This window comes from Vanacampus margaritifer, chromosome 6 (assembly GCF_051991255.1).
Source record: "Vanacampus margaritifer isolate UIUO_Vmar chromosome 6, RoL_Vmar_1.0, whole genome shotgun sequence".
NCBI lineage: Eukaryota > Metazoa > Chordata > Actinopteri > Syngnathiformes > Syngnathidae > Vanacampus > Vanacampus margaritifer.
The window spans coordinates 21,350,136-21,363,914 of record NC_135437.1 but is presented as its reverse complement, the minus strand read 5'-3'; the positions used below and the strand labels follow the sequence as shown (position 1 = coordinate 21,363,914).

The 13,779-nt window shown below is 41.0% G+C and overlaps 1 protein-coding gene across 3 annotated transcripts in view; it reads left to right on the top strand.

Moving 5' to 3' along the window:
- The window catches only part of kcnq1.2 (potassium voltage-gated channel, KQT-like subfamily, member 1.2), a 172,031-nt gene that overhangs the window by 35,077 nt on the left and 123,175 nt on the right, over nt 1-13,779 (top strand). For 2 of the 3 annotated variants that reach the window (XM_077569492.1, XM_077569491.1), the window contains one exon: nt 748-816. The exons of the other annotated variant lie outside the window; for it this stretch is intronic. In XM_077569492.1, coding sequence (XP_077425618.1) covers nt 748-816 — 69 coding nt within the window. The remainder of the gene's footprint in view (nt 1-747; nt 817-13,779) is intronic. 3 annotated transcript variants of the gene reach the window in all.

The following is a 13,779-nucleotide window of genomic DNA, read 5'->3' as shown; positions in this document are numbered from 1 at the left end:
AGCCCATCCAGGAGGGTCCTCCCATTAACCACTTGACAAAGAATCCACAAATAGTCTACACGTGCAACAGTAAAAGGTTGTGTAGAACAAAACCGTTATAATAGTTCCACTATATATTCTCTTACTTAATGTAAATTCCCATAGGATTACATACACAAAATGACATGTATGGGATAATGCCTCAGTGCTCCAAAACATACAATCGTGAGTCAATACAGACATTTTGGTGACATTCTTGTTTAGTGGGGTGCCTTGAGATTGATTTATTTATTTTTACTGTAAAATCTGTGCCTTATTGGCACCCTGTCATGTTGTATTATTACCTCCACTAAGCACAAAGTATATATTTGGGATTTTGTCTGCGATATTCTGCTTGTATTTTTAGGGATTACACACTCTTTGCCTTAGTTGAGCCTTTCTAAAGGTCCCTTTTAGTCTCAGCTATTTAGCTTGCGCTCCCCTCGGCCCTCCCTTCAGATCCGACTTCTATGCACTCTTGGCTTTACATTTTTACTCCACATTCTCTGCCCTCTTGGAAACAAAATGCTGAGTGAACCTTTTGGTTCCAAGTGACAGTTTTATGAACTTAATCTGTTTGACACGTTATTCTTCATATCTCTCGTGTTCTCCACACACAAGAACCATCCACTGCCTTAAAAAAAAAAAATGAGAGAGAGACCAAATCAATGCTTAAATATGTCACGCGGGAGTTCTGAGCGCCAGGATGCTTGTTGTTTCTCTTTGCAGTCTTTTGACCTGCCCGTTCGTGGCATCGGTCCAGGACTCTTTCTCCACACACCACTTGAATTCCACAAGGTACTGTACTGGCTCTCATGCTATTCTTCTTCTCCTTTTCTTTGCCGCTATGCCTCTTCCTTCCTTCCCCTCTACCTTCCGCCCTTTGCCCTGTCTTCCAGCTCAGAGGATACTATGGGAAGGTTTGACATACAATTAATGGTCACAACTTAAAGCCCAAGTTTTTTTTTTTTGGGGGGGGGGGGGGGTATTTGTGGTTTCAGTAGCATTTACGTGTAATATTGTAGTTCCTTTACTAACGTTTCCACCAATCACCACTGTTCATTTTGCAACAGTACACTTTTTATGTTTTCACTATCAAGAGTTGTGAAGGTTACCAAATGAACCATTAAATGTTTTTTTAATACTTTGTCCTTCACTCCCAAAAACGTATTTGTTTTTTTTTTCATGCAAGAGCATACACAAGGCTTTGATGCAGCTTCTGACATGAAGAGGTGGCTTAAAGCAATGGTAGTTATTACAAAATACGGCCAGCAGGTGGCAACAGAGTATAAGAGAATCAGCCACGCAGGACAACGTTGCAGCAAGCTCTTTTTGACAGTGTTTTCACCAGGAATGTGAATATTGATGAAATTTAGCTATATTCTAATGCTAATTATTGCAAAACGGAAATAGTGCAGATTTACTTTTTTTTTCTGATGAAAGAAGAGACTCTAATCTTTCTTTTGGTTGGTTCCGTGTTTTTATAACAATAGAACAAAATATTCTGTGGGCCTTGCAAAATCAGTCATAATCCAGTAAAGGGGGAGCGAAGGGGGTTGCTTCAGTGAAAATGGCTGGGAGTGAATTTGTTAGACTTGAAAAAATATTTTTGAAGAAATGCTTTTCCAGGCCTTTACTGCAGCCTTTTTCAGTTCTTGTCTGTTTCTGGGGGTTTGTCCTTAACTTTCCTCTTCAGGAGGTAAAGTGCATGCTCTATTGCATTAAGGTCTGGTGATTAACTTGGCCAGTCTAAGACCTTCCACTTTTTCACAATAAGCATTGAACACAATGGAGGAGCAAGATGAGGTATCTCGGGTATCTGGTTACGATGCCTCCTTGTCGCCTCCCTGGTGAGGTGGTCTGGACATGTCCCACCAGGACGAAGCCCTGGGGATCACCCAGGACACACCAGAGAGGCGAGGATCCCTCCAAAAGAGCTGGACAAAGTGGAAAAATATGAAATGAATGAGACTATTTTGGGGTTACAATCACTCCCCAGTAAAGTGTCCCTGGACCGAAAAAGTTGAGTGAACTTTTGCCATTCTGAAAACGTGGCATCTGCATCGTGACATGATTTGCGGATGCATGCGAGAGCGCTGGCCCTCCGCGTTTCAAGTGGGCGTTCAGAGACAGTACACGCTTGTGTCTCGTGCAGCGCCGGCGTGCTCGTAAGTCAACTTTAATGGCCCGGCTCAGACCGGAGCCGTGCGAGGGCACTCCCAAAACAGCTGCTTCGGTGTCACGCCATGGAGGATAGCGCTGTCATTTTGGACTGCGTAATGTGGATCTCCACCCTGAACCGCCCCAGGGCGCGTCTACTACCGATCACGCACGCCAGGTTTTCCCTCCTCTGCCCCACTGCACTGTTGTCGCACAAGATGGAGAGTTCCGCTGTTTGTTTGGATTTGTTGCAGAGGGCCGTGTCTGAAATGAGAGTGTTACTTTGTGGCTGTGTGGGAGGAGTCTTTTCTTTCTTTCACATGTGTGAGAAGCGTCAGCACAGTCATCACCGGACCTCTAAAGAGGAAGTGGTGCAGGGTAGCGTTTGAGTGCAATACTCGCTAAAACAAAACTTGCACAAAGCTTCAAATGACCAAAGACTCTTTTACCACCAACAAGGGTGTGTGTGTGTGTTTGAAAAGGATTATGCAGAGCTAGCGTAAAGATACACAGTTTGGCCTTGTGGCTCTTCTGGTGTCTTCTAGTACGACGACTGCTACTACTGCAAAGTTATTGTGGTTTATTTTACCAGTACATGATCATTTAAAAAAAAATATAAACAGTTCATATAAACTCCGTTTTTTGTTTTTGGGAAAACAGCTTATTCATTCCATTTAATTTGGCATTTTATTTTTTATTATTAAAAAAAAAATCATTTATAATTGTTTTTCTCTTCTTCTTCTTCTTGAAATTAAAGTGTATTGTTTATTTATTAGGAAGTGTATTTTTGAGCCATCTAAAGACCTAAATTCCTCAATTTTTATTCGCTGACCATTTAAAAAAGTATATACATCATATAAACTCTGTTGGTGGTTTTCGTTTGTAACATAGCATATTTATTCTATTTAAATTGGAATTGTACTTTTTATTATTTCAAAAATATTTTTTTCATTTATAATTGTTTTTATCTTTTTCTTCTTCTTAAAGTTGACATTTATTTATTTATGAAGTGTATTTTTGAGCCATCTAAAAACCAAAATTCCTAAATTTTTATTCCGACCATAAAAAAAAAAATACAGTTAATATAAACTTTGCAATTTTATTTTGTATTATTTCAAAAAAATAATTGTTTATTTATAATTGTTTTTCGCTTCTTTTTCCCCTTCTTTTTAATATTATTATTATTAGGGCTGGGCGAGTATCGATACCAGATATCGTTATTGACCTTATTTTAAGGTTTTGGTTCTTGCGACCGGCTTGTGGCAGTTTTACAATCAGGAATTAGACAATCGAAATTACAAGAATAATAAATTGCCATTAATTACATGCAATTTTGAGGAAAAATGCAATTTTGAGATCTATAGGTCTTTCTTTAAAATTGGCTGTCCTCATCTTTTGGGGGAGAGTACTCGTGGAGTCCCAACAAATTTGACAGAATTTTAAACACAATTATCTTGAAAACTAGCTCAATGAAATTGAACAGTTTAGTTGTTGAACATGATCATTTAATTCTGGGACTGATTTCAAGTCCAAATTTCTTTACTTGTTGGTGAAGTCTTTCCAAATTTTTCAATGTGGGCATATTGCACAGTCACGGGCATTAAATATGAAAGCGTCATCAAATATATATATTTTTATTTTAATAAGATTTTCCAAAATTAAATTAATTAATCAATTAATTGTTTCATTTGTATTTGATTTAATTTCACTCTATTTCCAATCTAGCTTGCTAGACCTCACCAGCCTATTCCTCCACTATTTCTTCAGTCAAACCATATTGAGCGTTTCGGTGTCAGTTGTCTCCTGACTTGAGTCGGTCGGTCCTTCTTCATCCTCCTCATCCTCAGACCTACAAAAAGCCTGCACAGGCCACCTGCGGGCATCTCTTAATTAGTTTCTCCCTCTGCCGAGCTGGCCGGAGATAAATAATGAAAAGGCACCGCAGCAGTGCCGCGGGAGGGACTGGAGGCCGAGACGTATGCATCACGGCCCCTGGCCTCTTTAAGTGGGGGGGGGGGGGCTCTCTGCCGGGCAACTGGCGCCTTTTGTGCGGCCGTTGCTGTGAGCAAATTGACTTTTTGTCTGTGTGGCCTCTGTATGCTTGTCTTGTACACTGTACTGTGATATCCACAGCACGGCGGGGGCGGTGCCAGCATACGGCGTTCCGTCCACAGCACAATGTGTGTCGGACTCCTTGCAAAACGTCCACCTTTGACAAATGTTTGGGACGGGTCGAGCACGTTTGTTCAACTGTATTCTTTACGCTTTTGATAGGGAAGTATGGAAGAAAAATGTGCGTTTAACCCGCTGCTCTTTACTCTTTGGCCGAGCACATTGGGATCTTTTGAATATATAATGGGCAGCACTGTATGTTAGTGGTTAGTGGTCTTGTCGCTTGGGTACAAGTTGACTTTAAATGCCCCTGAAATATATTTCTAATCAATATTTTTTTTTACAAGAAATGGCTAAATTCAATCCCAACAGCTTTTGAAATAATATTTTGGTGCAAAACGAAACTGCTGAAAAGCATTCTAACATTTACAGCTTGGTAAAGCTCACGGAGTCACTTTTTGCAAAGACCAAAGTCTTGTCAAACAATGCACCCAATCCTTGATTCCAGCCTCACCTGTTGACCAATCAATTAGTGGGTGTGTATAAAAAAGAACCCCAGCACACCAGACCTTCACATCAACTGCAACTTGACCACGGACACCATGCCTAAAATTCACCCTGAGACCAAAGCGTTGATTATCAAGAGGCTGAAGACCAGATCCACTGCTGAGGTGGCTGACACCTTCAATGTGTCTCAGCGTCAAGTACAAAGGATAAGAAAAAGATTTCAAGAGACTGGAGATGTTTTTGACAAGCCCAGGTCTGGCAGACCCCGCAAGACAACTGCTCAGGAGGACCGTTTGTTGGCTCAAAAATCCAAGGCCAGCCCCTTTTCCACTGCAGCAGAGCTCCACCAGGCCTGGTCACCTCAAGTCCCCGTGTCAACCAGAACAGTTAGTAGAATTCTGTCTCGAAATGGCCTCCATGGTCGAATCAGTGCCCAGAAACCAGCACTAAACAAAAGGCAATTAAAAAAAGGTGTGGCATTTGCCAAGGCCCACAGCCTGCTAAAAGGATGGAAGCTGGAAAAGTGGCAGAAGGTGGATTTCTCTGATAAATCTTCGGTTGAATTACATCACAGCCACCGCAAATATTGCAGAAGACCTACTGGAGCCCGCATGGATCCGAGATACACCCAGAAAACAGTTAAGTTTGGTGGCGGAAAAATCATGGTCTGGGGTTACATCCAGTATGGGGGCGTGCGAGAGATTTGCAGGGTGGAAGGCAATATCAATAGCCTCAAATATCAAGACGTTTTGGCTACCTCTTACATTCCCAACCATAAAAGGGGTCAAATTTTGCAGCAGGATGCCGCTCCATCGCATACTTCCATCTCTACATCAAAGTTCCTCAAGGCCAAGAAGATCAAGGTGCTCCAGGACTGGCCAGCCCAGTCGCCAGACATGAACATCATTGAGCATGTCTGGGGTAGAATGAAAGAGGAAGCATGGAAGAGCAAACCAAAGGATCTTGATGAACTCTGGGAGGCATGTAAGACTGCTTTCTTTGCTATTCCTGATGACTTCATCAATACATTGTATGAATCATTGCCGAACCCCATGGATGCAGTCCTTCAAGCTCATGGAAGTCATACAAGATGTTAGATATGGATCTCACAGCACCACTACTTCATTCTCTGATGCTATGTCACTTTTTTTTGTATTTGAAGTCAATTATTTGTTCCATTTTCACATTACTTTTTGTAGGCGACAAAACTTTTGTCTTGCCAAAATCGGACCTTTCTGTGTTCATTAAATGATCAAAATTTCTTCAGTGAAGCAAATTTATTTTTGTATACTAAACATCATTTGGGAGGGTTTTAGCTTTTATATGAGCCATTTCCAAAACCAATGGGTTAATTAAAAGTCAGGTTATAAGATGGTGTTTCTACAAAATGGATAAGCGACAAGACTTTTGTCAGGGACTGTATACAATATATGTTTCACTTGTCTGAGGTTCGGGGTTGGAGGTTGCTGTGGGGTTTCTCCCAAATAATGTATAGTGGGTTAAGTGAAGACTGTAAATGATCCTTCAGTGTGAATGTGGTTGTTTTTCCTTATGTGCAGCAGGGCTCTGTTCTCATCCCCCACACATATTGGAAGATGACTGAGAGACAGAGATAATGCAATATCGATATTTTGTTCCACCCACAAGACGGATTGTATAGACCAGCGGTCAAGATATTTTGACACACTGCCATAGATGCATTTAGAGTACAACTTACCAAAATGCAATAATTGGTGGGAGATCTGTGCTTGCCTCTCATCTTTCAATGAGCCGACCCCAAAAGGTTCATTTAGAAAGGGAACAAATAAAAGTTGGTCTAGTGGAACCTGTGGGTGAGGAGCATCAGCCAAAACTACATCATCATCTTTGTGGAGCACATTTTGTCACGTGAGCTGTATATAAAATGTTGTCTTGGTTTGTCTTTTGAGTAATTTTGCCATTCATAAAAGCTAGCTAACATCAGCGTTAAAGTGGACGTCAACCTTAAACATTTCTTGACAATGATATTTTATATGTGACCTCACTAGTCTAAACATGACTGATTAATATTATATTTGTGGAATATTAATTAGCAAGCAAAATCCAGCCGTTTTTATCCATCTCAGGGGGCGGCCATTTTGCCACTTGCTGTCGACTAAAGATGAGTTGCAGTTGCTCGGGGCTCAGGCAATGACCAATCAGAGCTTACCTGTTTTCTGAAGCTGTGCTGTGATTGGTTGTTACCTGAAACCTGAGCAACATTGATGTCATCTTCAGTTGACAGCAAGTGGCAAAATGGCTACCCCCTAAAATGGATAAAAACGGCTGGATCTTGCTGCTTAAGTCATATTCCACTCCATATTCCACTCCAATATTAACCAATTTTTAGGGTTGACTTCCATCAATCATACATTTCCATCATGGAAGCAATTCACCTCATGTACCATCTTTTCAACTGACACACGATCAAACTACAGCTAAAAATATACAGACGCTCCCCTACTTACGAACATTCGTGTTACGAACAACGGTACATACGAACATGTCTGCGCGCATGCGCGCATGTCAAAAAATGTTCGTAAAGAGATGCTATAAGTTAGATTTTGTATTGCGCACCTTTTTCCGAGTACTGTTGTGCTTCTTTCCGCCGCTAATACCGACGCTTGGCGCTGTGAGAGCTCACCCAGCATTGGAGGCTCAGCAACGTGTCGAGGAGGAGGAAGAAGAAGAAACGCCTGTCGCTCATAGATAAAGCCATCGCACTCTTCGAGCAGCAAGACCCAAATATTGAACGTTGCACAAAGGTTGCAAATCAATTGAATGATGCCATACAGTGCGACCGCATCATTTATGATGAAAAAAGAAGAAAACTGTGCAATCGTCGTTAGATCGCTTCTTTCGGCCAGTTTCTAGTAAATCCTCCAAGGAAGATACTCATCAACCCTCATCTTCTTCTCCGCGACCCTCAACTTCTTCCTACATTGAAGTTACGGAGGAGGAAGTAACTTTTGAAGCCCATTCCAGCGACGACGAAGAACCTCTCATGATATAAAATCCTCCTCTTCCTCCTCCTCCATCATCTCCTTAAGCATCGAGTACATCTTCCAAAAGTAAGTTAAACTTCATTTTATTTATCTTATTACGTACATGTACATACTGTGTCTGTCTCTCGCTCTCTCTCTCTAACATACGTAGTACAGTACTGTACGTATTCTCTTTAAACATAAAATATAATACAAAATATAGCACTGAAGCAACTTACGAACAAATTCACCTTACGAACGATCGCTCGGAACGTAACTCGTTCGTAAGTTGGGGAGCGTCTGTAATTTAAGGCATTTGTGTGTTTTCTTCAATCGCTCTGCTTTGGGTAAGTGACATGGAAGAAAGGTTTGTTTACTCGTGGAAAGCGCCGTCTTCTGCCACCGGCAAGTAAGCGTGACATCATGGTGAAAATGTGTATTTCCTTTCCTTTTACTGTACTCTGACAATTTAGTACTTAATTGGAAAAAATGTCCTTTGCTGTCAAATGTAAGGTGCATTTAATAGCCTGTCATGACGCTGACCACTGCAGCATGCAAGTCAAATGAAAACCCAGTCCAAGTTGCTACTTGGAAGAGTCCCAGACTTGGCATAGATGCGGCCCTGTCCTTTTGAGGTGTCCCCGTTACCCCGCCCCTCTCTGCTCTGACATTAGCGCCGACACCTGGATAAATACACTCACGCCATCTTCTCGCCGGGCCTCCCCGTGGATGAAAAGTGCAGTGTGCGGCGGCACCTGAGTGGCCTGTTTGTACAGCCCCGACGTGAAGGCTTCCTTCGCTCCGCTTTTGGCTGCCTTCTTGTACTCGCGGGATTTCACGCCATTTGATGTGGATTTGGAGGCTCGGCGGTGGGGGGTGTGAGTACAAGGGAGGAGGAGGAGGAGGGTTTATTCAGGTGTGGCGAGCAGCGCCGCCGCCACCCGACCTCTTGATGTTGCGTCCATCGGCGGCCAGGTGCCGGAGCTCCGTCAGAAAGCGCCCTCTGTTGTTCCGGGCCCTGGAGATGAATAGAGGGCCTGTTGACGGAGCTGGTCTGTGGGGGCCTGCGGTTGGAACGCCACGCCCCCTCCTCTTGCAAATCTCGAAATAGGGAGATGTAACATATTGGCCTGTCAACCTGCTAGAAGAGCAAAAACTTTGAAAAAACGATTTTTAGAATCTTGTAAAAAGGGTTTTTGTTATAAATAAAGTTGGATTGAGTTTTCCTTGCTTTTCAGTCATTTTCAATCAGTCAAAATGTCAGCCGTGCTTCATCTCGCTTTGTTTGTCTTTTTTGGTTTTTTGGTTTTACGCCTTGTTGACATCAGAGGTTGATCAAAGTAGCAAGCTCATTATGACAAAGTAAGACAAGAAAATCTGTTTTAGTAAAAGTGAAAAGCTGACGCCTGAAAAGTCTACTTGAGTATTTTGTAGGAGACAGATGTGTTATTAGCTGAAGTGGTTCCTCCTCACGTGTTTGTCGCCTCGCTTGCTGGCTGCTGTAATTTTCCACTGCTCTTAATATGAGCCATATAGAGCTCAGATTATAGTGAGAGACCCCCTGAGTGGGTCATGGCTGTAAATGGGACTAATAACCTCACGATCCCCCAACCCACCCTGCCCGCCCGCCCCAAAATAAGTTTCCTCTGGTGCGGAAAGGCCACACCCTTTATATACCGTGTGTGTATGTGCTGTAAACGTCTCGGTCTGAGCACGACTGTCATTTTTAAAGCTCACTTTTAGTCCATTTGGTGATGCAGCTATTTATAATTATAATAATAATTTAAATCCGTGATTAATAAGTGCCTTGCTCTCTCTCTGATTGGGATACTTTCCTTTTTGTTGTTGTTGTCAAATTAGAGTATTTATTTAAATTGACTACTTGCAGTTTTAAAAAAAAAAGATGCTTACATACATGTTGTTTTGATCTGATTTTAAGACAAATCTCAATTAGCATCGTATCAAGTCAAATAGATAATAATCTGTTAAATATATTTGGCTTTAAAATAGCATTACCTTTTTACAACTATACCAAGTGCAATTTCAGCAGACATGTGAATGCTGAATGCTATGGAAATTTGAAGTGGGACTTGAACCCGGGCACACTGATCACCAGCCATAGAACAATCTGTGACATTGTATGTCATTTCAATGAATAAGTAGTGAAGTATATACTGAAAGATATTTGTTTAATAATTTCTGTGAAATTATAATGCATTTCTTGATATGATGGGATACATGTAGGAATATATTTGCAATGTACAGTTGGAGGAGGGATTCAAACCCGCAACCACCTGGTTTACCAAGTGTGTCACTGAGGAGTGTCAGAGAGTTGGTAATGATGATCAGTTGTATGTATGGAAGTGGGTGTGGAAAGTTCAATGTCAGGCCCATTGAAAATGAATGGTGAAAAAGTTGATATTTAACGTTAAATTATGCAAAAACTGTAAGTATTGTGGAATCGGACGATATTTTCCCAAGATGGCGTGAATTTTTGAAGCAAGTTGAAATTTGAACGGTGTAAATCGGATGTAATATGTATGAGTTTTTGCCATCAAAACTTTCAATGTCCGTCCTATTGAAAATGAATGGGAAAAAAGTTTATATTAAACGTTAAAATATGCAAAAACTGTAAGTAACGTGGAATCAAGACGATTATTTTCCCAATGTGGCGTGAATTTTTGAAGCAAGTTGAAATTTGAACCGTGTATATCGGAAGTAATTTGTGGGAGTTATCGCACGGCAAAAACGTGTGGAGAATAAAACGCTACGAGAAGTATAATGTTTGCAGCATTTCCGCAATTATCAATAAATTTGGTTTCCAAATTACCCTGCCTTCATATAGTGGTAGTAATAATAATAATAATAGTGATAATCATGAAAAAATGCAATAATAATAATAATAATTATTATTATTATTACTATAAAGAAAATGTGTTTTGGATGCTATTAAATGTTAAATGGAAAATAACGTCACCTACAAAAAAAAGTAAAAAAAAAATAGGTTTTATTCTTGTAGTATTCTAAAACACACCAAGTGAGCAATGATTTTTTTAAATAAATAAATATAGAACAGAAGAACTATTGGGGAGGGGAAGGGGGGGATATAAACAAGCATAAATACCCTAGTTTTTAAATAGAAGTACGTATTTTTATTTTGTGTTTCCTCTCAATTTTTGTATTTTTTGTGACTTAATTCCAAGAAGTTTAACATGAGGAGCCAGTCAGGTGGTTGTCACCCTGCCTGCTCATCTATTTCACGGTTTGATTCTCGACTCTGGCCTTCCTGTGTAAAGTTTTTTTTCGTCAAACCAATCCGGAGTGTACCTTCCCAAATGTCAACCGGGATAGACATCCAACTCATCTGTGACGCTAATGAGAACAAGCATGACAAAAACTGGATGGCTGGTGAGAGTGGAGGATGGGAACTTCCTCTTATGACCAGCAGGACGCGCTGTTGCAACATCACTCTTTTACCTTCAAGCTCCTCACTTTTGTTTTGGAGCTTCTTTTTTTTTTTTTGTATATATATAATCGAGATGCCATCATTTCTGCTCTCATTTCCACCCAGAGCAAGAAGGATATGTTAAGTATGTGTTTAGATTAAGTGGAAATGTCCTTGCAGAGTTTTTTTTTCTTCCCTCCTTGACTTTTTGGTGTCGAAAGTCAGGCATGTCTTGGCGCCGAGTCCGCCTCACACCAACCATTACCGAGCGACGTGGCCCTGCACATTGTCTTATTTGGAGCCCACTTTTCCATCCCGCTGTGCGCAGGAAGCAGAAAAAGAAAATAATCAAGGAAACCGCACTTTTCCCTCTCTATCAAACTTGTGTTTTTCTTTGTGCTCCGCGCCAGGCCTTCTCGGGCCTTGCGGCGGACGTCGGACAAAAGTTGCGGTCGCTCCCAAACACCCGGCGAACAGGAACTTGATATGTTTTCTTTTAATCTGGAGCAATCTGGCTTGGAAGAAAGCGCGCGCGGTGCAACTGTACACGGGTTTGACATCTCGTCCTTTATCCATCAATTTTGCCTCATTGTCTCTCTCACCTTGGGTCAGCACCACAGCGCACATTCTAGCGGTCGCCGTTTTCAGGAAATGCTGTGTTGGGAAGTGAGCCTCGGGGGCAGCGTGTGTGTTTAAGCCTCTGTTTACGGGCAGCCTTTCTGCAGTCGGGGATGTGTGGATGGATGACGTGACGTGATGCTTGCTTTTGTTATTGTCCAATTAGTAAGTGTGTGTGTGTGTGTGTGCATTCCAGTGTTTACTATATATACACAGCAAACACACATACCTGTTCTTTGGAATACAGTTGAATAGAAGGTGGATCTTTGTGAAGAAGCAGCACAAGAAGAAAAAAAAATCACACAGTATATTATGCAGTATGTGCACATACATGTAAACAGCATTATGTTAGAATGGTTAATAATACATGTGCAGATGTGATTTGTAAACCCCCAAATAAGTAGATACTAATGTATTTATTTATGAAACTGAATATAAACAGTAGCGGCAATAGTCAGCAGAAATGAAACAAATGTACATGACCAGAAAATACCAAATATACATTAGTGAATGTAATAAAAGTCAGCAACATTGTACGAGATTTGTCAGAAAAGTTCCAGGACTAGTGTCTTCTTCTTCTTGGCCGGGAACTGTCAGATGCTCAGAGGATTGAGAGTATTGACATGCATTGTGATAGTGAAGCAGTAATCCTGCCACAACGCTTGCTTCTTGGTCTATTTATAGACGTGCTGGTTGATCTTTTGGCAAGAATTCGCAGTGGGCGATTCCCAACGTATCGAAGAATGTCATCAACACGACTTTGACTTTGGACTCCGATTGTCGCGCTTTATAAAACCTCGGGTCAGACTCTTCTACTGAAGTCTCTAATTTTTTGGTCTCTGGGTCATACTTCCTGTAGTATATTTGTCAAACTTAAGGCCATGGGGCCAAATTGTGGCCCATAACAGCAAATCAAGTGTGTCATGTGGATGTGTAAATTGCAAATTTTCTTCGCTTTTTATGGCTATTAGTAATTGTTATACTTAATTTGTTGTGTAAAAAAAAAGCATAACAATGAAAGTTTGGGGCAATTGTGCAAACGTAATAATATGAGGATTATTATGCATTTTGAAAACAGCCCACAGAGGAAGATCATAACTACATTGGAACCTGCGACAAAAATGAGTTTTGCAACCTTGAAATTGAAAGTTTTCAATTGTCCAGACCCAATTTAAATTTAACTCTTTGACTGCCAGACGTTTTCAGAAACGGGATGTCGCCAGTGCCAGCCGATTTAAGCATTTTGACTGATCTTTCAAGGTCCACAGAAAATGTTGTGTTTGGACTATGGAAACACACATACTACCAAATGAAAGATTGGACTTTGTTTCTACCTTATTCCGTTCTTCAGTAATCAACAATAGAAAATGGTTAGTTTCACCAAAATGCTCTGTTTTGAAACAAAAAACGGAGAAAAATAGCTTTTTGTGAAACAATGTTATTTCATGCACTCTAGTGAATTCTACACTTCTTTTTGTCCATGAATGATGCCACAAACACCTAAATAGTGCTTTACTTCTGTAAAACACCACCACCAACAATGAAAAAGTGTTTTTAGATTGCAAAATACGTTTATTTCCATTCAACAGTGTAACAATTTGACAAAACAATTTCGCAAACTATTTACAAATGTGTGCAACTGTGGTACTATTTACAATTATGTGGATGTTTCAAATACAGTTTTTCTTTTTGTAACACGGCCCTGCGTGCAAGGAGACGGAGCAGGATTTGCACAACAGATACGTTTCACTTCGATTGTCCGTTTCGCGTGCAGACGTTACACTTTCTTGACGGCCTTTTTTTCCGGGGAATAGCAAGTAGCAGACTGTACCCACTCCTCCGATGAATATGCATTGGACTCGGGGCACTCTTCGTCGTCCGATTGAACGTCCGCCTGAGCGTGCTCGGTTGTGCTCC